The sequence below is a fragment of the Pleurodeles waltl genome, chromosome 3_1 (genome assembly GCF_031143425.1).
Source record: "Pleurodeles waltl isolate 20211129_DDA chromosome 3_1, aPleWal1.hap1.20221129, whole genome shotgun sequence".
Taxonomy (NCBI): domain Eukaryota; kingdom Metazoa; phylum Chordata; class Amphibia; order Caudata; family Salamandridae; genus Pleurodeles; species Pleurodeles waltl.
In genome coordinates, this window is record NC_090440.1 from 1451365787 (window position 1) to 1451393776 (window position 27990).

At 50.2% G+C, this 27990-nt stretch overlaps 1 protein-coding gene across 2 annotated transcripts in view; it reads right to left on the reverse strand.

The window, feature by feature from the left end:
• LOC138283370 (uncharacterized) overlaps window positions 1–20582 on the reverse strand; it is a 188590-nt gene extending 168008 nt beyond the window's left edge. Inside the window, exon 1 of one of the 2 annotated variants that reach the window (XM_069221353.1) lies at window positions 20455–20582. In XM_069221353.1, the coding sequence (XP_069077454.1) occupies window positions 20455–20464 (10 nt within the window). In that variant the 5' untranslated portion in view covers window positions 20465–20582. The remainder of the gene's footprint in view (window positions 1–20454) is intronic. The other variant, XM_069221355.1, reaches the window with a different exon arrangement.
• Between the last annotated feature and the right edge of the window lie 7408 nt (window positions 20583–27990).

Sequence of the window (27990 nt, forward strand, 5' to 3'; positions counted from 1 at the left end):
CCTATGAGATATAGGCCTTGCAACAGTATTTCACTGTTAGGACGTGTAAAACACATCATTGCACGTCCCACCTTTAATATGCACTGCACCCTGCCCACCTTAGGGGTGCCTTATATGTATAAAAAGGGACGGTTTAGGCCTGGGAAGTGGGTACACTTGCAAGTCGAATCGGAAGATTAAAACTGCACAAACAGACACTGCCGTGGCTTGTCTGATCCATGTTTACAGGGCTACTAATGTGAGTGGCACAACCAGTGCTGCAAGCCCACTAGTGGCATTTGATGTACAGGCCCTGGGTAACTCTAGTGCACTTTACTAAGGACTTACTAGTAAATTAAATATGCCAATCATGGAAAAGCCAATTACATATACATTTTCACATAGGGAGCACTTGCACTTGAGAGAGCGTAGCTTATATAATCTATATTAACATAAGATGTTTATGAAATAGTGTGCAATAATGCTGCATAGAAACTGTATTATTACGTTTGCTTAAACGTGTATCTGAAATGTGACCACGGGGAGTGGCAGCCAATATATACGTGGACTAATAAAAATGACTAATGTTGATGAACTATATATTAAAGGATAGTTTTATTCTAATTATTAATGATTATGTTATTAAAGTTTTGTTATTAAACCTTGTAGGCCTTAAGTTTGCATGAGCCGAAGCTTAGCTGCCTGGCTCTCATATTAAATGTATTTTTCCTAACGTGCAGTGTGCTGACTTGCAAAAGGACATGACCTCTTGTTTTCTTCAAACCAGAAGCTGAATGTAACCATAGTAGATCCGTTCTCCTGAAATTCATATGGCTTGTAGAAAAGTATTAGCAAAAATGTAACAGTGTAGATTAATGTAATGTACAAGGTCGCTCAAACCGGTACAGACAATGGAGCTACTGACCAAAAGATGTGCAAAGAATTACAGAAGGATGAAATCATACCGGACGTGCCACCTCTGAAGACGTCAATCATATGGACCAATAAACTGTCTGTGAATTAATGTGGGCTGAAAGATTTAATGACATAGGGGGTGATTTTAACCCTGGCGGTCGGTGATAAAGCGGCGGCCAACCCGCCAACAGGCCGGCGGTCCAAAAAATGGAATTCTGACCCTGGCGGGAAGCGCCAACACAGCCCGCCACATTAACACTCCGACCGCCACGGCGGTACAAACAAACAGCGCGGCGGTCACCGCCAACAGACAGGCGGCAGACAATGTACAGCCCACACTATTATGAGAGGCCAATCCGCCACCTTTTCCGGGGCGGGAGCACCGCCGATAAAAACACGGCGGAAACAGACTACGAACGGGAAAACGCGCACCTCTACGCACTCCACGAGGAAGGAGGACAGCATGGAACCCGAATTAAACATCCTACCTGCTCTCGTCTACCTGCTCATCTACCACGAGTACGAACGCCGGCGCAGACGACAACGGTGTGTACTGCACCTACGACACAGGGGAGGGGGGAGGACGAAAGGTTACGGCACACACATATGCGAACCCCCCCCCAAACTATGTACACACCAATGCAGAGCAATAAGTCACAGTGACACCACCCAAACCCCGTGAAAAAATCAAGGACATAATTAAATTGTGACTCGAAATTTATGGGGGAAAAAAACCACTGATAAGTCCTGGTCAAATAGCAACAACAATTCAAAAAATTAAATTGAATATTTAGTGCATACGATAAACCGAGGCAATTAGTCCTGCACATCTAACGAAATTCCAAGTGTCCGTGGGCCAAAGTGTATCAACACAAGGGCAAAGCCCACACAGGAGACCTGAGTCCTTTGGAGAGAACACTGCAGGGGCATCTGATGACAAAACTACAGGCACCTCAGGGGGAAGGGAAGGGGGGGGCACCACAGCCACATGAGTCCACGACGCCAGATCCACGAAGGGGCCACCATGCCCACTGTGCCATCCTGGGGAGTGCAAAGCCACAGTCTCTCAAGTCTCTACAGTGGGTGGCTTGCCCACTGTGCCATCCTGGGGAGTGCAAAGCCACAGTCTCTCAAGTCTCTACAGTGGGTGGCTTGCCCACTGTGCCATCCTGGGGAGTGCAAAGCCACAGTCCATCAGGTGGATAACAGTCTCCACCGGTCAAGGAGGAGACATGGTGGGCACAGTGAACCGTGAACAGTAGCTCGAGACAGATCCGGCACTGTCATTGTGCCAGTGGTGCATGAGACGGCGGGGCCCATCGAAGCGGTGCTTGAGACGGCGGGGCCCAGCGGAGCGGTGCTTGACAGGAAGGGCCCAGCGGAGCGGTGCTTGAGACGGCGGGGCCCAGCAGAGCGGTGCTTGAGACGGCGGGGCCCAGCAGAGCGGTGCTTGACAGGAAGGGCCCAGCGGAGCGGTGCTTGAGACGGCGGGGCCCAGCGGAGCGGTGCTTGAGATGGCGGGGCCCAGCGGAGCGGTGCTTGACAGGAAGGGCCCAGCGGAGCGGTGCTTGAGACGGCGGGGCCCAGCGGAGCGGTGCTTGAGACGGCGGGGCCCAGCGGAGCGGTGCTTGACAGGAAGGGCCCAGCGGAGCGGTGCTTGACAGGAAGGGCCCAGCGGAGCGGTGCTTGAGACGGCGGGGCCCAGCGGAGCGGTGCTTGACAGGAAGGGCCCAGCGGAGCGGTGCTTGAGACGGCGGGGCCCAGCGGAGCGGTGCTTGAGACGGCGGGGCCCAGCGGAGCGGTGCTTGAGACGGCGGGGCCCAGCGGAGCGGTGCTTGACAGGAAGGACCCAGCGGAGCGGTGCTTGACAGGAAGGGCCCAGCGGAGCGGTGCTTGAGACGGCGGGGCGCAGCGGAGCGGTGCTTGAGACGGCGGGGCCCAGCGGAGCGGTGCTTGAGACGGCGGGGCCCAGCGGAGCGGTGCTTGAGACGGCGGGGCCCAGCGGAGCGGTGCTTGACAGGAAGGGCCCAGCGGAGCGGTGCTTGAGACGGCGGGGCCCTGTTCAGCGGTGCTCTTCTGCACGGCAGGGCCCTGTTCAGCGGTGCTCTTCTGCACGGCGGGGCCCTGTTCAGCGGTGCTCTTCTGCATGGCGGGGCCCTCTTCAGCGGTGCTCTTCTGCACGGCGGGGCCCTCTTCAGCGGTGCTCGTCCAGTAAGTCAAGGGAGCCAGACCTGGCCTGGACTCCCTGCTCAGTCGCCCTCCGACCGTGCTGTTGCTGGACCCTTCGGTGACGGAGTCCTGGGCCCTTTGGTGTCCTCCCTAACACCCGGGATGGGGCTTGTGGGCCCCTCCTGCTCCGCGCCACTGCTGGCAGACTTCTCCGCCCTGCTGCCCTTTCGCTCCTTAGATGGGGCTCTCGGGCCCTTGCCTCCCCTAGATGTTGTGGCTGGTGAATTGGCGAACTTTGCTCCTTGGGGGCAGCCGTGTCAGTCCTCTCACGGCGGCCCTTTAGTTTCCTGGTCCTCTTGCCTGGGGGGGGGGGCTGGCTGTCCCCTTGCTGCTGATTGAAGTGTCACTGCTGGCAAAGGGTGGACTCCAGAACCTATGCACCACAGTGACACTCGAAGCTGGGCTGGTGGTGGCTGAGGTGCTCTTGGGACTCTTTGCAGATGGAGGGGGTGGGTCAGTGGAGGGAAAGAGGTCAAGATTAGCGAGGAAAACTTTTTTAGGACCAAGGTAAAGGGTAGGAGAAGTGGTGATGGGAGTGGAGGAAGAGGATGTGGTTGTAGGAGAGTCAGGTGTGCTGTCTTTGGGTGCAGGTGCTTGTGCTGGAGGCTGTCGTGAGGTGGATGGCTGTTGGGTGGGTGTCTGCCTGCGTTTGTGTGTCTTGGAAGAGGGGGTGACAGACACAGTGGGAGAGGACACAGGGGACGTGTAAATGGTAGTGGGGGTGGTGACTGCACGTGTGCGGACTGTACTGGAGGGTGTGCTGGTGATGGAAGCACTGGCTGATGGTGGTGTGCATGCAGGTGTGAGTGTAGACGTCACAGGGAGGGAGGAGGGAGACGAGGAGGAGGGGGACACAGAGGTGGTAGTGACTGTTGGAATGTCTGCATCTGGGTGTTGCTTGCGTGAATGCTTGTGGGTTCTGTGGTGCTTGTGTCTGGATGAGCTGCCCTTGGGTGTTGAGGTGTGTGCAGGCTGGTCTGATGGTGTGGATGGGATAGGCTGAGGAACAGGAGACAGAGACAGGGTGGAGGCAGTCAGAAGAGGGAGGCTGGAAACAGGGACAATGGCTGCCGTCAGTGCTGAGGCCAGAGCATTGAACGATCGTTGATGGGCAGCCTGACCCGAATGAATGCCCTCCAGGTAGGCATTGCTCCGATGCACCTCCCTTTCTACCCCCTGGATGGCATTCAAAAGGGTAGTCTTCCCAACAATGATGGTCTGAAGGAGGTCAATGACCTCCTCACTGAGGGCAGCAGGGGTAACAGGGGCAGGGGCTGAGGTGCCTGGGGCGAAGGAGACGCCCGCCTTCCTGGGCGAGCGGGCACGGAGCGTAGGCTGAGGGGCTGCTGGGAGGGCGGGCTGGTGCGCTGGGTGGCAGCTGTACCTGTAGAGGCGGGGGGCCCGGATGTTGCCGCCACCGCTAGGGAGCTCCCATCCGAGGACGTGTCGGTGTCGCTGGTGTCACCACCGGTCCCCGTTGTGGTGCTCCCCTCGCCCTCCGGATCACTGGTGCCCTCGGTGTCTGTTCCTGGTCCCACCGGGGCCTTGTGACTTGCAGCTCCCTCGTGCTCCGATGCCAATTCTCCTCCGCCTGATGATGCTAATGCACACATGCACAAGAAGATGAAGAAGAAGGGTGGGGGGAGAAAAACGAAGACCAGGTTGAGTGCATGCAATGTCAACACCGTTGGCGGAGAGGACAGACACAGGAGCCTTATGCACTAAGCCGCGCATTCGGGGTACACTACTCAGTACTTCTGACTAGGACAACAGGTCTAGAGACGACAAACGCGCACATGTGTGATGCTGGACCATCGATAGCTGTACTTGTCACCCTACAGAGGTGGGGGCCGGGAGCACAGGGCCATGCCTAAAGGAGAGGACTACACTACAGAAAGCGCCCTGACCTAATGTCACCTACAACCCTCCTCCCCCACCCAGACGCCTCCACTGCGCAGAGAGATAGCAGAATGTGCTGATACTCACCCCCTTGTGTCTGCTGTGATGTCCTCAAGCGCCCATCCAAATCAGGGTAGGCCACCGCCAGGATCCGGGACATCAGGGGGGTCAGGGTACGACTGGCACCCCTCCTAGGTTGGGAGGCCATCCCCAGCAGTGACTCAGCGGTCTTCCTGGTCCCGCGGCGGATGTCCTCCCACCTCTTGCGGCAGTGGGTGCCCCGTCTGACGTGGACCCCCAGGGCCCGGACTTCCTTGGCGATGGCACGCCAAATGTCCACTTTCTGATGGGCGCTGACCTACTTGACATGTACAGGGTGGGAAGGAAAAATTCAGCAATTTTCTGCATGTTAGATGCGTTTGGCCCCCCCTCCCCAACCTTGCCATATGGCACATGCTCTCATCTGTCGTGCGTTGCACTCCTCATTCGCCCCCCACCCCACCAACTTACATCCACCCCACTCCACACAGGCATAGCCCATTCAATGTGCACCCAGTGTACTTACCTGTTGGTCTGGAGGACCGTAGAGTAACGCATACTGGGGGAGGACCCCATCCACAAGTTTCTCCAACTCCTCAGACGTGAAGGCAGGGGCCCTTTCCCCAGTCGCAGCAGCCATTGTCACTTCCAGACCGAGGTCACAGCAGCACTTGCAGTATAGGTCCTCTCCTGTGGATGATCAGGTCTCGAGTGATTAAGCAGATAGAAAATGGCGGTCACGCCCGCGGCTGTGCGTACCGCGGCGGTGCGTACCGCGACCGCCGGCGCACCTCGTCATTGGCTCCTGAAACCCATAGGCTTCAATGTTAGCCAATGCGGCATCGTATAGCGGTCTTCGACCGCCTACCGCCACGGTGTGCCACGCCAGCGCATTGACCTCACATCCCACTGTCCCACTTCACAGGTTAGGCAGCCGCCATTTCAAGGGCCCACATGGCATAATTTGTACTGCGTCAAACAGGCCTAGGCCTTGCATTGCCACACATACACGCCTTTCAATACATAGATAATCATGTGCTCGACATGCTGTGGTGAACGTACCTGTGATTTGCTTGACTCTGTGCTCCATGTTGTCCTTCCTAGGCACCGTCCGCTGGGACTTGCGAGGAGAAGGATGAATCCTCGCGTGTACGGACCGCTGGTGGACCTGTCGACAATGGAAGAACGCCATATCATACTACGATACCGACTTGACCGAGCCACTATACATGAACTGTGTGCCCAGCTGGAGCCAGCCCTGATGTCCCCCATCCGCCAACCCACAGGAATTCCCCCTCTAGTGCAGGTTCTGTCAGTCCTCCATTTTTTGGCAAGTGGCTCATTCCAGACAACAGTGGCCATGTCATCTGGAATGTCTCAGCCTATGTTTTCTAAAATTTTGTCTAGAGTGTTGTCTGCCCTGACGAAACAGATGCGGAGCTACATTGTATTCCCTGAGGAGGTTGATTTGGCCACTGTGAAGGGTGATTTTTATGCCCTTGGACATATCCCCAACATAATTGGTGCCATTGATGGGACCCATGTGGCTTTAGTACCCCCAAAAGACGATGAGCAGGTGTACAGAAACAGGAAAAGTTACCATTCTATGAACGTCCAGGTGGTCTGTTTGGCTGACCAGTACATCTCCCATGTGAATGCCAAGTTCCCTGGGTCAGTGCATGACGCGTATGTGATGCGAAATAGCAGCATCCCTTATGTGATGGAACAGCTACAGAGACAACGTGTGTGGCTAATTGGTGACTCTGGTTACCCCAACCTGCCTTGGCTATTGACCCCAGTGAGGAATCCCCGGACCAGGGCAGAGGAACGGTACAATGAGGCCCATGGGCGAACTAGGAGGATCATAGAAAGAACCTTTGGCCTCCTGAAGGCCAGGTTTAGGTGCCTGCATATGACAGGGGGATCCCTGATGTACTCACCAAAGAAGGTGTGCCAGATCATCGTGGCCTGCTGTATGCTTCACAATCTGGCATTGCGACATCAGGTGCCTTTCCTGCAGGAGGATGGTCCAGATGGTGGTGTTGAAGCAGCTGTGGAGCCTGCGGAGAGTGAAGAGGAGGAAGACGAAGAGGAGGACCCAGACAACAGGGACAGAGTTATCCAACAGTATTTTCAGTAGCACACAGGTAAGAATCACCCACCCCATTTCACATTTACTGAAAGCCCCCTGCATCTTTACTTTGTGTATTTCCCCCCAGTTCTTTTAAACTGATGTTTGATTTTCCCTTCCCTTTTCAGTGCTGTATGACCCACTGCGTGACTTCTGCTTGGTTAGCCCATGGACTAATGCTTATTGACATCGGTATGTTGTCATCACAAAAATAACAGAACATTATTGATCAGTAATGTGTTATACATTTGTAAATAATACAGGCTGACTCCTGAATGATTTCAGTGCAATGAGTGATTTATTTTTAGTGCTAGATATTGGTACATGATATTAAAACGGTGATGGGTGAGGGTGGAGTTATGTCCATGGCAGAGCCCAGTTCTCAGTTTCACAGGTGCATTTTCCATATGCCTGTGGAAGGATGGAGCAGGGGCAGTTCAAGGTTGGACAGGGTGACACTGTGGGACAGTGGAATGACATCCGGGGGGATCTTAGGCTGGCGGGGGTCTTGGCATCCTACTCTGTCTTCCTTTGAGATCTCAGGTTCCTCTTGCGGGGTGGTTGTTCTTCAGCAGGAGGTGGGGTTCTGGTGGCCCGTCGTTCTGTGGGGGCCTCCTGACCACTAGCGCCGGCGGAGGTGGTAGGCTGTTCCTGGCTAGTGACAGGGGCCCTATGTGGTGCCACATGGTCCCGCAATGTGGTTTCTATCCGGTTGAGGGCCTGGACTATGGTCCCCATAGCGGTAGCGATGTTCCTGAGTTCATTGCTGAACCCCATGTACCGTTCCTCCTGCTGAGCCTGGATCTCGGTGAACCTGGCCAGTACCGTCGCCATCGTCTCCTGGGAGTGATGGTATGCTCCCATGATGGTGGTGAGGGCCTCTTGGAGAGTGGGTTCCCTGGGCCGGTCAACCCCCTCTGGCACAGCAGCCCTCCCAGTTGCCCTGTTTCCCTGGGCCTCTGTCCCCTGGACGGTGTGCCCACTACCACTGCCCCCAGGTCCCTGTTGTTGTTGGGGTGTTGGGTCAGCCTGGGTGCCCTGTAGTGGCGGACACACCGCTGATTGACGCGTCCGCGAGACAGATGCATGGGCCCGCTGGGTGGGAGCTGTGCTGGTGTTCCCAGAGGGGGTTGGGTCTGCTGTGGCCTGTGTCTGTGTGTGGGGAACCGACTGTCCAGAGGTCCCCGATGGTCCGGGCTGGTCATCAGGTTCTAGGTCGACAGAGCTGCTGTCCTCGCTGGGGGCCTGTTCTGGGGGTGGGATGGACAAATCTAGAACCTCCGTGGCGGTGTGTTGGCGTTCGGGCCCTGCAGGGGTAAAGGAGTATGGTTATTGTTTCTGTGTGTGCCATGGTGTGCATTTTGAGTGCCCTTGTCCCCCAGTGCTGGCATTCCCTTGTGGGAGGTGTTGTGAGGGTGGTGGGGGGGGGTGTATGGGTATGTGCAATGGTCATGCTTTGGTGGTGGCTGTCTATGGTTTGTGTTGGCATTCAGGGGTTGGTGTTGTTTAGGGTGGGTTGTGCTGGTGAGACATTGGCAGGGAGGTTGTGTGCTGGGGGGTTGAGATTAGGGGTGGGGGGGGTTGGCATGCTGGTGGTTGGGGGGGGGGTGAAGTAGTTGAGATTCGACTTACCAGAGTCCATTCCTCCGTGTACTCCAGCGAGGCCATCAGGATGCAGGATGTTTACCACCTCTTGCTCCCATGCTGTGAATTGGGGTGGAGTGGGTGGGGGTCCGCCGCCAGTCTTCTGCACAGCGATGTTGTGTCGCGACACCATCGAGCGCACCTTCCCCCATAGGTCGTTCCATCGCTTTCTGATATCTTCCCGATTTCTGGGATGCTGTCCCACAGCGTTGACCCTGTCTACGATCCTTTGCCATAGCTCAGCCTTCCTTGCTATAGTGGTGTGCTGCACCTGTGTGCCGAAGAGCTGGGGCTCAACCCTTATGATTTCCTCCACCATGACCCTGAGTTCTTGGTCCGAGAACCTGGGGTGTCTTTGGGGTGCCATTGGGTGGTGTGGATGAGGTGTGGGGTGGTGTTTGTGGTGATGTGCGTGGTGATATGTGGTGATGTGTGCGTAAATGTGGTGTGGGTGATGAAGTTGGGTTCCTGTGTGTGTTGGGGTTTTCGATTGCTGTGCTCGCTCTCTCTATCTCTATCTCTATCGCCTTCTCTCCGATTTCCAACTAGTGGGGGTTTGTGGGTGATGTGGGTGTGTGTTTTATAGTTCATTGGATGTGTGGGAGTGTTGTTTGTATGTGTGTCAGGTGTGTGTATTTCAAATTGTCCAATGTGGCAGTGTTTTGGAGCTGTGTGTGTATTTTGACAGCGGCGGTGTGTACCGCCAATGGAATACCGCGGTTGAAAGACCGCCGCGTGGATTCGTGGGTCAGAATGGCATGGGCGTGTTTATGTTGGCGTGACGGTGGAGGTTTGGTCATCTCCAGTTTTCCGCGGCCCGCTGATGAGGCGGCCTTCCTTGGATGTCAGATTGTTGGCGGTTTCACAGTTGGTGGTCAGAATGACCGTGGCGGTTTACCGCGGCCGCGGCGGTAGAATGGCGGACTTCTGACCGGCGGTAAGGGCCTTTTACCGCCGAGGTCAGAATGACCCCCATAATCTGTTTTCAATTGGCTAAAGATAGTGGGGTGCAACAGTCATCCAATTAAGTTTTAGGGGAATGTACAACGAAAAAGGGATAAAAACCCATGACACGGGGAGCCAGAGAGATTGGTTAGGGAAATGCTGTCGATTTGATCCAGAAACTTCGTCACTCTGTTTGGTGACTTATTGGTTTCACTTAAACCATCCTTGTCCTTAGATTGCCATTTTTACACTTTACCTCCTTATGAGGGAAGTGCCCCTTTTTCCCTGGGAGCTGAGTTTTGACTGACGGTGAATCAACTGATGTCCTGAAGACGAAGACCGAACCTGACTGCTGACCCAAATCTTGGAGGGTAACTATGACAATGAAATTGTGATTTGTCTGTTTGCTTTTCCTTTCTAGGTACCAACTCCTGAGTTGATTAATGTCTTTGACTAAAGTGAAATGCATTGTTGTGATAAATACTGATGACATTATTGACGTATTGATTGACATATTGATTAGCTATCTCGTCCTAAGGTGTCTCTCAACTGGGTCAAAAGATTAATTGGCCTAAAACGAGTCCTGATGTGTAATAAATTATCATAGAGGGACGTGTTAGCACACTTTAACACTGTCAGCAGTGCTAGAGTGCCCAGAGTAACAAAAACAGCAAAAACAGAGTCCAGCACATAGCAACAACCTAGGAAGTTGAGGCAAAAAGTCAGGGGATACCACGCCAATGATGCCAGGTCTAACACTCACAAACATTTCTGGTAGCATAGAAAGTGATGCCAGCCAAATCTTTCCAAGCATACTATTGACTATGTCATGTGACATTTTTATAAATTGAGATTTCTTTAACCTCTTCTGTGCCTTGGACGAGATGATCTCGTCCAAGGCTACAGTTCCCCTGTGCCTTGGACGAGATCATCTCGTCCATGGCACAGGGGAACTTGGGGGCGCGCTAGCGCGCCCCCCGTGCACCCCCCTTCCCCCCCCAAGTCGGGGATGGAAGGGGAAGACCTTCCCCTTCCACCCCCGACCCCCCCCCACCCCCCCCTGTGACATCAGCGCGCGCGCGCGCGCTGATGTGTCACAGGGGCCTCCCTCGTCGCGCTGGAAGCTCTGCTTCCAGCGCGATTGAAAAAGAAATGCAAATGCATTTCTTTTTCAATCACTTGGGAGGCCCGGAGGGGCTTCAAAGGGAAGGAAAAGTATTTCCTTCCCTTTGAAGTCCCTCCGAGGGTTTCAAAAGCCGGATTGCTTGCAATCCGGTTTTTGAAACCCCACTAGACACCAGGGATTTTTTTTTTTTTCGTAGAAATTGACAAAAGGGAGCGACCCCTTGGGCAAGGGTCGCTCCCAGGGGGGGCATTTTTTTGAAAAGGCCTTTTCTGCCCCCCCTGGGGGCAGATCGGCCTTATTAGGCCGATCTGCCCCCAGGGGGGGCAGAAACCTCTAGGCACCAGGGACCATTTTTTTATTTTATTTTATTTTTTTTTTCATTTTTTTTTTATTGAGGTGGGGAGCGACCCCTTAGGCAAGGGTCGTTCCCCTTGGGGGAAAATTATATTTTGGCCATTTCTGCCCCCCTTGGGGGCAGATTGGCCTATTTTGATGAGGCCAATCTGCCCCCAAGGGGGGTAGAAACCACTAGACACCAGGGATTTTTTTTATTTTTTATTGTTATTGACAAAAGGGAGCGACCCCTTGGGCAAGGGTCGCTCCCAGGGGGGCATATTTTCGGGAAGGCCTTTTCTGCCCCCCCTGGGGGCAGATCGGCCTACTATTAGGCCGATCTGCCCCCAGGGGGGGCAGAAACCTCTAGGCACCAGGGACCATTTTTTTTTTTTTTGTTTCATTTTTTTTTTTTTTGGTGGGGAGCGACCCCTTAGGCAAGGGTCGCTCCCCTTGGGGGAAAATTATATTTTGCCCATTTCTGCCCCCCTTGGGGGCAGATTGGCCTATTTTGATGAGGCCAATCTGCCCCCAAGGGGGGTAGAAACCACTAGACACCAGGGAGTTTTTTCTTTGCGTGAATTTCACGCAAAGGGAGCGACCACTTAGGCAAGGGTCGCTCCCTGGGGGGGAGGGGAATTTATTTTAGGCCATTTCTGCCCCCCCTGGGGGCAGATCGGCCTATTATTAGGCCGATCTGCCCCCAGGGGGGGAAGAAACCTCTAGGCGCCAGGGCAAATTTTTTTTTTGTGTTTTTATTTTTTGTTCTTTTTTTTTTTTTTAGAGATGGGGAGCGACCCATCAGGCAAGGGTCGCTCCCCTGGGGGGCAAATTGTATTTAGACCATTTCTGCCCCCCTGGGGGCAGATTGGCCGATTTTAGGTCAATCTGCCCCCAAGGGGGCAGAAACCACTAGGCACCGGGGATTTGTTTTTTGGCGCCAATGTCACGCAGGGGGAGCGACCCCGTAGGCAAGGGTCGCTCCCGGGGGGGGGGGGGGGGTTGGGGGTTGGGGGGGGCAAATTTATTTTAGGCCATTTATGCCCCCCAGGGGGACAGATCGGCCTATTATTAGGCCGAACTGCCCCCGGGGGGGGGCAGAACACTCTAGGCGCCAGGGCAATTTTTTTTGTGTGTGTTTTTTTTTTGTTGTTTCTTTTTTTAGAGATGGGGAGCGACCCATCAGGCAAGGGTCGCTCCCCTGGGGGGGGCAAATTGTATTTAGACCATTTCTGCCCCCCTGGGGGCAGATTGGCCAATTTTAGGTCAATCTGCCCCCAAGGGGGCAGAAATCACTAGGCACCGGGGATTTGTTTTTTGGCGCCAATGTCACGCAGGGGGAGCGACCCCGTAGGCAAGGGTCGCTCCGGGGGGGGGGGGTGGGGGTTGGGGGGGCAAATTTATTTTAGGCCATTTCTGCCCCCCCGGGGGACAGATCGGCCTATTATTAGGCCGAACTGCCCCCGGGGGGGGGGGGCAGAACACTCTAGGCGCCAGGGCAATTTTTTTTAGGTGTTTTTTTTGTTGTTGTTGTTTCTTTTTTTAGAGATGGGGAGCGACCCATCAGGCAAGGGTCGCTCCCCTGGGGGGGCAAATTGTATTTAGACCATTTCTGCCCCCCTGGGGGCAGATTGGCCAATTTTAGGTCAATCTGCCCCCAAGGGGGCAGAAATCACTAGGCACCGGGGATTTGTTTTTTGGCGCCAATGTCACGCAGGGGGAGCGACCCCGTAGGCAAGGGTCGCTCCCGGGGGGGCAAATTTATTTTAGGCCATTTCTGCCCCCCCGGGGGTCAGATCGGCCTATTAGGCCGAACTGCCCCCGGGGGGGGGGGGGCAGAACACTCTAGGCGCCAGGGCAATTTTTTTTTTGTGTTTTTTTTTTTTTGTTGTTTCTTTTTTTAGAGATGGGGAGCGACCCATCAGGCAAGGGTCGCTCCCCTGGGGGGGCAAATTGTATTTAGACCATTTCTGCCCCCCTGGGGGCAGATTGGCCAATTTTAGGTCAATCTGCCCCCAAGGGGGCAGAAACCACTAGGCACCGGGGATTTGTTTTTTGGCGCCAATGTCACGCAGGGGGAGCGACCCCGTAGGCAAGGGTCGCTCCCGGGGGGGGGGGGGTGGGGGTTGGGGGGGCAAATTTATTTTAGGCCATTTCTGCCCCCCCGGGGGACAGATCGGCCTATTATTAGGCCGAACTGCCCCCGGGGGGTGGGCAGAACACTCTAGGCGCCAGGGCAATTTTTTTTGTGTGTGTTTTTTTTTTGTTGTTTCTTTTTTTAGAGATGGGGAGCGACCCATCAGGCAAGGGTCGCTCCCCTGGGGGGGCAAATTGTATTTAGACCATTTCTGCCCCCCTGGGGGCAGATTGCCCAATTTTAGGTCAATCTGCCCCCAAGGGGGCAGAAACCACTAGGCACCGGGGATTTGTTTTTTGGCGCCAATGTCACGCAGGGGGAGCGACCCCGTAGGCAAGGGTCGCTCCCGGGGGGGGGATGGGGGTTGGGGGGGCAAATTTATTTTAGGCCATTTCTGCCCCCCCGGGGGGCAGATCGGCCTATCATTAGGCCGATCTGCCCCCGGGGGGGGGCAGAAACCTCTAGGCGCCAGGGGAATTTTTCTTTTTTTTCTTTTTTTTTTTCTTTGTTTTTTTTTTTTAGAGATGGGGAGCGACCCATCAGGCAAAAGTCGCTCCCCTGGGGGACAAATTGTATTTAGGCCATTTCTGCCCCCCTTGGGGGCAGATTAGCTGAGTTTAGGTCAACCTGCCCCCAAGGGGGCAGAAACCACTAGGCACCGGGGATTTGTTTTTTGGTGCCAATGTCACGCAGGGGGAGCGACCCCGTAGGCAAGGGTCGCTCCCGGCGGGGGAGGGTGGGGGTTGGGGGGCAAATTTATTTTAGGGCATTTCTGCCCCCCCCACCCCCTGGGGCCGGCTGAGCTACAGGCCAAACACCACAGGTAGGCACCTTGCAAAAAACACCTCTGTTTTCTGCGAAAAAATATGTTGTTTCCACTTTGTGTTTTGGGCTATTTCCTTTTGTGGGCGCTAGGCCTACCCACAGAAGTGATGTACCATTTTTATCGAGAGACATAGGGGAACGCTGGGTGGAAGGAAATTTGTGGCTCCTCTCAGATTCCAGAACTTTCTGTCACCGAAATGAGAGGAAAAAGTGTTTTTTGGGCCAAATTTTGATGTTTGCAAAGGATTCTGGGTAACATAACCTGGTCAGAGCCCCGCAAGTCACCCCATCTTGGATTCCCCTGGGTTTCTAGTTTTCAAAAATGCACTGGTTTGCTAGGTTTCCTCAGGTGTCGGCTGAGCTACAGGCCAAAATCCACAGGTAGGCACTGCTTTTTATAAAAAAATGTGATGTGTCCACGTTGTGTTTTGGGCCCTTTCCTTTCGTGGGCGCTAGTCCTACCCACACAAGTGAGGTATCATTTTTATCGGGAGACTTGGGGGAACGCTGGGTAGAAGGAAATTTGTGGCTCCTCTCAGATTCTAGAACTTTCTGCCACAGAAATGTGAGTAACATGTGTATTTTTAGCCAAATTTTGAGGTTTGCAAAGGATTCTGGGTAACAGAACCTGGTCCGAGCCCCGCAAGTCACCCCTCCTTGGATTCCCCTAGGTCTCTAGTTTTCAGAAATGCACAGGTTTGGTAGGTTTCCCTAGGTGCCGGCTGAGCTAGAGGCCAAAATCTACAGGTAGGCACTTTGCAAAAAACACCTCTGTTTTTTTCCAAAATTTAGGATGTGTCCACGTTGCGCTTTGGGGTGTTTCCTGTCGCCGGCGCTAGGCCTACCCACGCAAGTGAGGTATCATTTTTATCGGGAGACTTGGGGGAACGCTGGGTGGAAGGAAATTTGTAGCTCCTCTCAGATTCCAGAACTTTCTGCCACAGAAATGTGAGGAACATGTGTTTTTTTAGCCAAATTTGGAGATTTGCAAAGGATTCTGGGTAACAGAACCTGGTCCGAGCCCCGCAAGTCACCCCTCCTTGGATTCCCCTAGGTCTCTAGTTTTCAGAAATGCACAGGTTTGGTAGGTTTCCCTAGGTGGCGGCTGAGCTAGAGGCCAAAATCTACAGGTAGTCACTTTGCTAAAAACAGCTCTGTTTTCTGTGATATGTCCACGTTGTGTTTTGGGGCATATCCTGTCGCGGGCGCTAGGCCTACCCACACAAGTGAGGTATCATTTTTATCGGGAGACGTGGGGGAACGCTGGGTGGAAGGAAATTTGTGGCTCCTCTCAGATTCCAGAACTTTCTGCCACAGAAATGTGAGGAACATGTGTTTTTTTAGCCAAATTTTGAGATTTGCAAAGGATTCTGGGTAACAGAACCTGGTCTGAGCCCCGCAAGTCACCCCTCCTTGGATTCCCCTAGGTCTCTAGTTTTCAGAAATGCACAGGTTTGGTAGGTTTCCCTAGGTGGCGGCTGAGCTAGAGGCCAAAATCTACAGGTAGTCACTTTGCTAAAAACAGCTCTGTTTTCTGTGATATGTCCACGTTGTGTTTTGGGGCATATCCTGTCGCGGGCGCTAGGCCTACCCACACAAGTGAGGTATCATTTTTATCGGGAGACGTGGGGGAACGCTGGGTGGAAGGAAATTTGTGGCTCCTCTCAGATTCCAGAACTTTCTGCCACAGAAATGTGAGGAACATGTGTTTTTTTAGCCAAATTTTGAGGTTTGCAAAGGATTCTGGGTAACAGAACCTGGTCCGAGCCCCGCAAGTCACCCCTCCTTGGATTCCCCTAGGTCTCTAGTTTTCAGAAATGCACAGGTTTGGTAGGTTTCCCTAGGTGGCGGCTGAGCTAGAGGCCAAAATCTACAGGTAGTCACTTTGCTAAAAACAGCTCTGTTTTCTGTGATATGTCCACGTTGTGTTTTGGGGCATATCCTGTCGCGGGCGCTAGGCCTACCCACACAAGTGAGGTATCATTTTTATCGGGAGACGTGGGGGAACGCTGGGTGGAAGGAAATTTGTGGCTCCTCTCAGATTCCAGAACTTTCTGCCACAGAAATGTGAGGGACATGTGTTTTTTTAGCCAAATTTTGAGGTTTGCAAAGGATTCTGGGTAACAGAACCTGGTCCGAGCCCCGCAAGTCACCCCTCCTTGGATTCCCCTAGGTCTCTAGTTTTCAGAAATGCACAGGTTTGGTAGGTTTCCCTAGGTGCTGGCTGAGCTAGAGGCCAAAATCTACAGGTAGGCACTTCGCAAAAAACACCTCTGTTTTTTTCCAAAATTTAGGATGTGTCCACGTTGCGCTTTGGGGTGTTTCCTGTCGCCGGCGCTAGGCCTACCCACGCAAGTGAGGTATCATTTTTATCGGGAGACGTGGGGGAACGCTGGGTGGAAGGAAATTTGTGGCTCCTCTCAGATTCCAGAACTTTCTGCCACAGAAATGTGAGGAACATGTGTTTTTTTAGCCAAATTTTGAGGTTTGCAAAGGATTCTGGGTAACAGAACCTGGTCCGAGCCCCGCAAGTCACCCCTCCTTGGATTCCCCTAGGTCTCTAGTTTTCAGAAATGCACAGGTTTGGTAGGTTTCCCTAGGTGGCGGCTGAGCTAGAGGCCAAAATCTACAGGTAGTCACTTTGCTAAAAACAGCTCTGTTTTCTGTGATATGTCCACGTTGTGTTTTGGGGCATATCCTGTCGCGGGCGCTAGGCCTACCCACACAAGTGAGGTATCATTTTTATCGGGAGACGTGGGGGAACGCTGGGTGGAAGGAAATTTGTGGCTCCTCTCAGATTCCAGAACTTTCTGCCACAGAAATGTGAGGGACATGTGTTTTTTTAGCCAAATTTTGAGGTTTGCAAAGGATTCTGGGTAACAGAACCTGGTCCGAGCCCCGCAAGTCACCCCTCCTTGGATTCCCCTAGGTCTCTAGTTTTCAGAAATGCACAGGTTTGGTAGGTTTCCCTAGGTGCCGGCTGAGCTAGAGGCCAAAATCTACAGGTAGGCACTTCGCAAAAAACACCTCTGTTTTTTTCCAAAATTTAGGATGTGTCCACGTTGCGCTTTGGGGTGTTTCCTGTCGCCGGCGCTAGGCCTACCCACGCAAGTGAGGTATCATTTTTATCGGGAGACGTGGGGGAACGCTGGGTGGAAGGAAATTTGTGGCTCCTCTCAGATTCCAGAACTTTCTGCCACAGAAATGTGAGGAACATGTGTTTTTTTTAGCCAAATTTTGAGGTTTGCAAAGGATTCTGGGTAACAGAACCTGGTCCGAGCCACACAAGTCACCCCTCCTTGGATTCCCCTAGGTCTCTAGTTTTCAGAAATGTACAGGTTTGGTAGGTTTCCCTAGGTGGCGGCTGAGCTAGAGGCCAAAATCTACAGGTAGTCACTTTGCTAAAAACAGCTCTGTTTTCTGTGATGTGTCCACGTTGTGTTTTGGGGCATATCCTGTCGCGGGTGCTAGGCCTACCCACACAAGTGAGGTATCATTTTTATCGGGAGACGTGGGGGAACGCTGGGTGGAAGGAAATTTGTGGCTCCTCTCAGATTCCAGAACTTTCTGCCACAGAAGTGTGAGGAACATGTGTTTTTTTAGCCAAATTTTGAGGTTTGCAAAGGATTCTGGGTAACAGAACCTGGTCCGAGCCACACAAGTCACCCCTCCTTGGATTCCCCTAGGTCTCTAGTTTTCAGAAATGCACAGGTTTGGTAGGTTTCCCTAGGTGGCGGCTGAGCTAGAGGCCAAAATCTACAGGTAGTCACTTTGCTAAAAACAGCTCTGTTTTCTGTGATGTGTCCACGTTGTGTTTTGGGGCATATCCTGTCGCGGGTGCTAGGCCTACCCACACAAGTGAGGTACCATTTTTATCGGGAAACTTGGGGGAACATAGATTAGCAAAACAAGTACTATTGCCCCTTGTCTTTCTCTACATTTTTTCCTTCCAAATATAGGAGTGTGTGTAAAAAAGACATCTATTTGAGAAATTCCCTGTAATTCACGTGCTACTATGGTCACCCCGGAATTCAGAGATGTGCAAATAACCACTGCTCCTCAACACCTTATCTTGTGCCCTTTTTGGAAATGCAAAGGTTTTCTTGATAGCAATTTTTTACTCCTTATATTTCAGCAAATGAATTGCTGTATACCCGGTATAGAATGAAAACGCACTGCAGGGTGCAGCTCATTTATTGGCTCTGGGTTCCTCGGGTTCTTGATGAACCTACAAACCCTATATATCCCCGCAACCAGGGGAGTCCAGCAGACGTAACGGTATATTGCTTTCGATAATCTAACATTGCAGGGAAAAGTTACAGAGTAAAACGTAGAGAAAAATTGATGTTTTTTTCACCTCAATTTCAATATTTTTCTTTTTCAGCTGTTATTTTCTGTAGGAAACCCTTGTAGGATCTACACAAATGACCCCTTGCTGAATTCAGAATTTTGTCTACTTTTCAGAAATGTTTAGGTTTCTGGGATCCAGCATTGGTTTCACACCCATTCCTGTCACTGACTGGAAGGAGGCTGAAAGCACAAAAAAGTGCACAAATGGGGTATGCCCCAGTAAAATGCCAAAATTGTGTTGAAAAATTGGGTTTTCGGATTCAAGTCTGCCTGTTCCTGAAAGCTGGGAAGCTGCTGAGTTTAGCACCGCAGACCCTTTGTTGATGCCATTTTCAGGGGAAAAACCACAAGCCTTCTTCTGCAGCCCCTTTTTCCAATTTTTTTGAAAAAAACGAAATTTTCACTGTATTTTGGCCAATTTCTTGGCCTCGTTCAGGGGAACCCACAAAGTCTGGGTACCTTTAGAATCCCTAGGATGTTGGAAAAAAAGGACGCAAATTTGGCTTGGTTAGCTTATGTGGACAAAAAGTTATGAGGGCCTAAGCGCGAACTGCCCCAAATAGGCAAAAAAGGGCCTGGCACAGGAGGGGGAAAAGGCCTGGCAGCGAAGGGGTTAATGTGCCATTGCACACACAATACAGTTACATATTGGTGACAGCCAGTTCCACATTTTTTAATTTGTGTTGCATTTTTTTTTTTTTTTTACTTGGGGAAGAAAACATTTTGTATGGAGAAAATCCCATTCCCTTGTATCCCCATTAAGTTTGGCGGTGTTATGTTTCTTTCCCTTTACTACAGTCAGGGGCATATTTACGTAGAAACCACGCAGCGCAAGGCCGCAAGTCACCCTGCTGCACTGTGCAGTGTGATAGCAAAAGGTCAGGAATGTGCCATATTCCAAATGAATAAGGTACATTCCTGCCTTGTCCCAACGCTGGTGCACAATGTGATGCCTAGCTCCAATGCTGGCACGCTTGCACGATGGTGCAAGGGTGCCTGTGTTGTAAGAAGGATTCTTTTTTACAGGAAGGGCCACCTTCCTACACAAAAACAATCCCCTGAGGCATTTTCCTCTGTCAGTGTGTGCTGCAGAACTGCTAATTCACAAAATGCTAAACCCATAACAGGGATGGTAGTCTACTTGGTGCGTCTCTCCAAGTCACAGGATAGATTCAGTATTTCACTAATTTTAAGGGACAGACATAGGCCTTCATGCACACACAAGATTAGTGTGAGGCTGGGGCCAAAATCAAAAAATGAATGCCAATTACTCCAGTTGGGTACCCAGGCCTGGGGAATACAACTGCACGCCTTGCAGAGTACATTCTCGTGCCAACACGGTGTGTTTGTATGTGTGGGTAGATTGGATTACAGAAGGCCTACTATGATGAAAAAAAAAGGACTGGGAACACCCGGTTGGGAGAGGGCAGTACACAGTTGCTTTCTACATAAATACATTTTGAGTTACAAAGAGGTATAGCAATCTTACTAAAAGCCCATGACTAAAGAACATAAGAGACGGAAGTTACGTTTCCCAGAATGTGACGTGCATTGCGTCAGATGCCAGTTCTTATAGATGATGATTACATAATATAAAGCAACCACGATCTGATATTACGATATATATTTTATACGCTGTAATACTCTCGTTTTGATCGTGCGAAAACCATCCAAGGATCAGAATTAACATCTACCTTCAAAGAGAAACACATCTCTTACACTCTTTCACACTAAAATAGTACAGCGTCTGCAAGGTCCTTTTTCATCTATGTGACATTTAAAAAACATAAACTATGCAATGCCAAGTAGAACAAGCTATAATATAAAGCGTATTAGAGAAGGTGCCCGTATAAAACAGGACAGAAAGACGATGAAGAACACCATAAGGGTAAAACGACAAACCTGAAATCATCTGTGTATGTAGGGACCTGCTGCCTTCAGTCTGTGGGCTGACACCACATTATTGGAAACAGCTTGGCAAAGCCGATGTCTTGCGGCTTGTTGGTGAAGCTTGAAGAGACGAAACTCCACATTGGCTCACATCACTTCCTGGACACCGCGCACATGCTGCATGGCAACCACAATAAACACAGCAGGAAAACAGGCAGCAGAGTGACTGCTCAGTGAGTGGAATGCGAACCAGGTATCTTTTCAACAACAGGTGTCTTTTGCAGAGCACGTGTGATTTGGCATCAAGTATGCGGCCTTAATTTTCATCATGACTGTAAGGGTACACTCGCAAGCTTTTGGTAAGTATTAGGTGTAGAATGACAACATTTGCAACATGTTTTTTTAATTTTTAAATAAACTTAGGACCATAAAGAGCTGGATTTAGGGCCGGATTCACAAACATGTGACACAGAGTCAGGATCTGATAGGTTTTCCAATATCGAATCCATTCTATGGTCATCTAAAACCCACCAATAGTGCCCCCTCTTCCCACTTCCTGTACAATGTTAAGAGTTAGGGCAAGAAACAAGAAAATCGCTTTGCCTGGAGCCTCGGTGAACAAAGCGAATGTTGTGATCTCCCACCAGATGGTAACTATAAGGGTAGCCACAAACATAACCAGCGGTTTTTCACATTCCCAATTTACACAATTTCTCAGTTTGCAATAACATGTTGGAGTAAGTGTGAAAGTTGGATGTGAAAAAGTGTCATAGACACCTTTTTAACTAGGAATTTAGGTGAAGGCCACTTTCACATTGGAAAATATTTTCCAAGTGGAGAACAAGTGGAAACAAAGGGCCATATGTACGAACACATTTTCCCATAGACACAGAATGGGTAAAACCCTTTGCTACATCTGGCCCAAAGTTATGTGCAATTTAGCCTAAACGCCAAGCAGAGCTGGTTCCTTTAGAGGTAGGGAAACATCAGAGTGGACCACACTTGATTGCTCCCAACTCACACTTAGAAATAAAGAGGCTGGGAGGAGAAGGCTGAGACCTTCTTTCTGATTACAAGATGAATAAGAGGGCTAACAGAAAAGGCAGGGTCTGATTGAAAATGTAATAAATGCAATTAAATGCCGCACGGGTACTGCCGTAGCAAATCCTGGCAGCAAGCACAGATGTTCGTAAATGCACGTCCGTGCATAAGTCTTAGGTTTTAAGGGGTTCAGAGTGGGGTGTCCAACAGTCCAAGGGCTAACCGTAGGATGGGGACAGGCATGGGCAGAATAGTTTTTAATCTTTTGATACCCGTTTGGACTAAGGAGGTTAGCCTCTCTGCAAGAGAAGGGAGGGCTTCATTCAGAGTTCGGGGGTGTACATCTAGAAGGCTTGTTGTCTTTTCAGTGAAACTGTTGGATCTCGCGTCTTTCAAGAGTGGATGCAGTGTAGCTGATGCCTGAGATGGAAGGTGTTTTTTGTTCTTTTTGTACCTTTTACAACAGAGTGCAGGTTTTGCAATGAATGTGGACTTGAAGGTCCAGCTGTTGTTGTTCTATCATGTTCGGCCTTTAAATTTCTTTTGTTCTTTGATCAGCAAACTGATTCAAATAGGGCAACTAATGTCAATCTCCCACAGTTTGAATTCAACCAAAATCTAATTAACTAGAAGATCAAAGATATTGTGTTTTTTTCTCAAAAGCTCGCAGCCAAGCTGACAAATGTCAGGATTTCCGAACCAAGGCTGCATATTCGGGATCCCACCTCATGTCTCTTTCTTCTACCACGATTCACTCCCAATTTATTTCACTCTTGCAGGTTCTTTTTCACCCCTGCTTGGCCATTTTTTCACTGCCTTTCGGCCTTTCTCTTCCTCCTCCTTACCTCTTTCTGAGTTATTTTCTCTCTTTCTCTGGTTCAAACCTTGATGAGGTAAATTAAGCGTCGGACCCCCAAACTAACTGCCAGTGGGCCTGCAACCACCAGCTAAAATTACGCACTGATCAGAGATTAATATGTTCCTGTCCATTTCAGCCCATGCATGGCATTGTTGTCATAGATAGGCAAACTAGTGTTGCATTCGGGGAAGCCTTCCCTATATGGTTGAGTATGTGACATATGTCACAGGTCTCGATGTATGTTAATACAATCTTGTTTTTGCAATAAAAGGACTTTAAGTGTGAGATGTGGTGAATATCGGCCTGTGGTGCATGAGGCAGAGAACCACTTCTAACGTGAGTTCATGGGATTCATTTCTAATGCAGGGTCTTTGATATGAGGCCCACTGGCATACAGATGTAGGAGGCACATTACATGACTTGGCAACTGTTATGAAAGCTAAGAAATTCACCTTTGATATAGCGTCATTTATTAAAGTTTAGGAATAATACTAATATGTTAGAGATGTATATGAATAATGTTTGAGGTTTATCTACCCAACATCCTTATTTCAGTTTTGATTTACACCAAACAATGAGAAGTATGCTTTCTCTAACGTTATGAAAAGTTTTGTTAGTTTCTGTTCAGCCATTTTTTCTGTACCTTGGACAGAAATTTCTTATGGGAATTAACATGGAAAATCAAGATTTTTGGACTCCCTTCCCCTTGCCTTGGGCCCACTTGACAGATAACCCTGAGTCTTTCCAAGCAGGAGCTGATGTGGGAGAACGCTGCTGACGAACTACTGCTGTCAGCAACAGAATTAGCAGTAGTTGTGAGAGGGGCTTTTGGTGGTTCTAGTACCAGGACAACGCTGTCTGTACAGCATTGCAAGGGTGAACAAATGAAAGTGAAATCATAATATCAGAGTGCACAGCAGCGTGGCAGGGTTAGTGTAATGCCAATTGTCTAGTTAGCATGCAAGGATGTCTGTGCAGTTACTATTGGTGACAATCGTAATGCATGTGTTACAATGAGTGTGCAGAGATGAGACTCGCCTATATGTGGTGGCAGTGTCCTTACTGGGCTGAAGCTAATCTGCAATTCGGAGTGACAGTCTTGTTTTGACAGTGTAATATAATACCATGCATCTTTTCAGAGACATTTTGGTGATCCATACAGTTGTGCCATCAGTTTACTAGCTGTGCTAGGGGCGAGGTATACTGTCTATCAGGATACAACACTGTGTTTATGTGTGCAGTGAAATCACAGTGTCCTTCACTGCTGGCAGGGTGCACTGAAGTGTCATTGCTGTGCAGTCAGTTCAGGGAAGGGAAGATGTTTGCTCGAGAAGTTTTAAGGCATGGGCAAAGTGGATGTTTGGTCTCGTCCTCTCTGCAGGGTAACTCCCAAACGTTTGCATTTTTCCCTCCACTTTTTGCAGAATTTGTTTTTCTCAGCCTTAGGACTCTATGCACTTTACCACTGCCTACTAACGCTAAAGTACTTGTGCTATTTATTTCAAATATAATTTAATGGCTTACACCTGATTGGGATATTTAATTTACTTATAGGCCTTGTAGGGTTGTATACCATGTATCCAGGGCCTGTAAATTAAATGTGGGCTTGCAGCACTTATTGTGCCACCTACTTAAGTAGCCCTTTAAAACATGTACCAGGCCTGCCAATGCAGCCTGAATGTAGTTGTAAAGTACCATTGATGCTTGGCATTAAAACCACCTTGCCAAGCCATAAACCTCACTTTCATTACATATAGGTTACTCCTAAGGTAAGCCCTAGGTAGCCCATTAGGAAGGTTACGGTGTAAGTAAAAGGTTGGGTGTGAGCTTTTAAGTTTTACTCCTAAATATGTTTTTCACTACCATGAGGCCCAGCCCTCCCATAGGATAACATTGGGGTTTCCTTATTACATTTAGTAGGTTGTAATTTTCAATTGGGAGCCGTGTCATTTCATGTTTGGTATCTATGAAAGTGTAATAATAAACTAATTTCAATGGTAAAGTCAGAATTTTAATTACAATTTTGAAAGTTCCACATTTAGGAAGTTGGCATTTTCCTACCCTTAGCCCTTTGTGCCTACAACCTGTTTTGGGTCATGTGACTGGGTGTAGCTTAAAGCAAGGCTTTGTGAATTCCTCCCAGATATGTACACAATAGAGGAGTAGGTGTGCCTCAATTAACCATCTGCTGGCAGGATAGGGGGTGGGACAGAGCAAAGACCCACTCACAAGTAAACAGCATGTGCCCTGTCTTCACACAAAGGGCATAACAACCCAGCATTATCATTGCAGCCAACCTGGAGCCAGGGCAGGGGAGTCAGGAAATTCCATGCACTTCAAAGAACCTTTCCAGAAGGTTCTCACACTTTCCAGAACCAGAGCACCAAGGTATAAAATTAGGACTGTAGACATCAACTCTTTACTTCACTGCTGGACCTGCAGAAGGACTCTCAGAGGACTGTCCGCTACTGTAACCTGCTGCACACTCTGCCAGATGTCAGAAAGCTACTCTACCTGTAAGGGCTGCTTTGCTTCCTGGAGCCTGCCTTGATCTCTCAGGGGGCAGCCATGCTATTGAGCCCTGCATCTTTACTTCCACCCAGGACTATCAGAAGTGTCTCCAGGGGCTAGTTTGCTGGCCTCCTGCTCAGAGCCACAGGGACATAAAAGGCTCCCACTATCTTAAGCCTGCACCTAAGCCCAGCGGGAGTGAGTCTTGAACCCCTAAGAGGTGTCCCACTAGGCCTGGGCCCTTGGTTGGGGTTCTAAAGGTGCTCAGATGGCCAAAAACCAACACTGAGGACTTAGACACATTTTGGCCCAAAAGTCTTCTGAGAACCAGGAGGACACTGGGGCCAACCTGCTTGCCTATCCGCCAAGGTGCATTGCCGGTCCTTGACTTGGTGACTTCTCCTGCAACGTTCTGCTCCGCAGCAGCAAATCCACTAAAGCGGTCCTTCGCCAAAGGGGTATCCAACTTGCAACTGTCTTCGGCTATAGCCCTCTGCCTTTTACCACTGGAGTTTTTTAACTTCCTTTTTGGCGACTAAATCCGAATGTAGAAATTGGCACCACTGCTTCGAACCAAGGCCATCCAACGGTAAGACTCCCTCCCCAGACACTTCCTGCCAACTTGTCCACTGAACTTTACCATATCAGATACTTTTTCTCAGAATTTCTTCTAAATCTGAAGGTAAGCGCTGACCCAGCCGAATCCACCTCTTGTTACCGAGCCGCATTCACTGTGGTCGGCCTTATTTTTTACCTTGACCAGTCTTGTGGCACTAGATGTCCACAGTTAGTGCTTTGAACTTTTAGGCATTAGTTTTACTAGAAGCTTTAAAAATACGTAACTCCAGCTCCACTGATTGAACCTTTGCTGGTTTGGTGTCCAATATTTTATTAAAATGCACTCTGTTTTTCTAAGTTAGTTTGGGTTTTTGGGTTTTCACTTTATTACTGTTTCTGTGCTGCATTAATACTTTACATGTAGTCCCTAGTTAAACCTGGCTGATTTTTGTGCCAAGCTACCCAGAGTTAAGCACAGATTAAATTAGTGATTTTTAGTAGTTCACCCTGCAAAGGATTGTGGCTGTTGCTCAATAATCCAATTTCTCACAGTGGGCAATTCACCTTCAAATGAAAAAGTTAATGTTTTCTCCATTAAACCTCTTTGCCCACATGTACCTCTGACTTTTTTTCTCTTACCAGTGTCATCATAAGGAATTTTAGGGTCCCAGGCAAGACTTAGGCACTCATTACAACCTTGGTGGGCGGCAAAGGCCGCCCGCCAAGGTTGGACTGCCGAGCGGCCGCCTATGCTGCTACAATCCTACCAGCCGCATTACAACATCTCTGCTGGGCTGGCGGGCGGAAACAGAGTTTCCGCCTGCCGGCCCTGCGGGGATGTCAGCCGTAACATTGGAGCCGGCTGCTAATGGAGCTGGCGGTGTTGCGGCCATGCGACGGGTGCAGCTGCACCCGTCGCGCTTTTCACTGTCTGCTGCGGTCAAAATACCCAGGATTGCACCACCAGCCTGTTGGCGGTGCAATCGCCGAAACGGCCCTGGCGGTCTTTGACCGCCAGGGTTGTAATGACCCCCTAAGTGTATTTCGCAGTTGGCTACACAATAAAGGGTCTGGCTGTTGGAACAATTGACCATTTCTGACTTGATAGTGGGCTGGAACTGTCAGCTACCACATTTTCACTTCAAAGGCACGCGCTCAGCTCACACATAAAGGACTTCACACTAGCCTACTGTGCCCCAAGAACCACTGTAGTGGTAAACTCCGGAAGCTTCACCCGCTTCAAAGCTGGCACCAGGTATAAATATTGGACGCTTAGACCTAACTCTTCAGTACAATCCTGGACCTATGGATATAAAAGAAGAGGCTTCATGAGAGCTGCCCTGCTTGCTGGAAAGAAAGACTGTACCTGCACCCTTCATCCCAGGCTGAAATGATTCCAGAGGTTATCTGACTGACCTACTGTTCTGAGCTATGGGAAAACAAGCTCCAGAGGACTCCCTACAACTGCCCAGCAGACCTGTTGCACTTGCAATTGGGACCTGCCTCAGCCCTGCTGGCCTCTGCTGGAATCAGTTCCTGATAAGCAAGAGGTGTTCTTCAGCTCCTGGTCCCTTTGTGTGGCATTAGTTGAACTCCTGCTGGATGAAAAGGAGAAATCCTGAAGTTTGGGGCTTTTGGCATCCACAAACGGGCCTGTTCATGCGAAGATTCTGCCACCTGCAAAAACAATAAAGTGATGGATAAAATGCTTTAAATAATATTAGCTACTGACAATTGCACATACTAAACCATCATTTTTTGCCCTCAATGCCAACCCAGTTTTGCCATATGCAAATCAGCCTTGACCCTGCTCCTCATGTGAACAGTCCAGCTCAAACTGCCAGGTAAGGTCCTCCCTGAACCGGAAAGCACAAGAAACTTCATACAGTTTTCACCCTAGTTAGCACTCTTCAGCCAGGTATAGCTTGGTGCCAGTGGCACAGTGAGCAAAGGACCCACATCTGAGCATGCCTGAATCACTTAGAGGTCAAATGCAAAAAGATGATGGATGGAATTTTTGAATTAATCCAAGCAACTGGCAATTGCTCAGGCTGCATCCCAATCTATTGTTTTTTGCTCACCATGCCACCTCAGTTTGACCCACCCTTATGTAAATCATCAGTCTTGATCCTGCTCCTCATGAGAACAGTTCAGCCTGAACTGTCAGGTCAGGTCCTCCCTGAACTAGAACACAAGCAACCTAGGATCAGTTTCACCCAAGTTAGGGCTCTTCAGCCAGGTATAGCTGGATTCCAGTGGCACAGTGATCCCAGGACTCATGTGTGGGCCTACCTGGCACATTTAGGGTGGCCATCTTCTGGCAGGATGGGGGGGTGATCACAGCCCCATTTGCAACTGAATGGGGTGTCCTCTGCCTTCACATAAAGGACCTGTCACCTCCACATTGTCACTCCAGCCAGCTTGCAGCCAGAGCAAGGGAGTTAGGGAATTCCATGCACTTGAAAGCTATAGTCTAGAAGCTTCTTCCACCTGTCAGATGGAGGGCGTCAAGGTATAAAAGTAGGACCTCAGGCAGCAAAATTTCAGTTCACTCCAGGACCTGCGGAAGGATTCTCAGA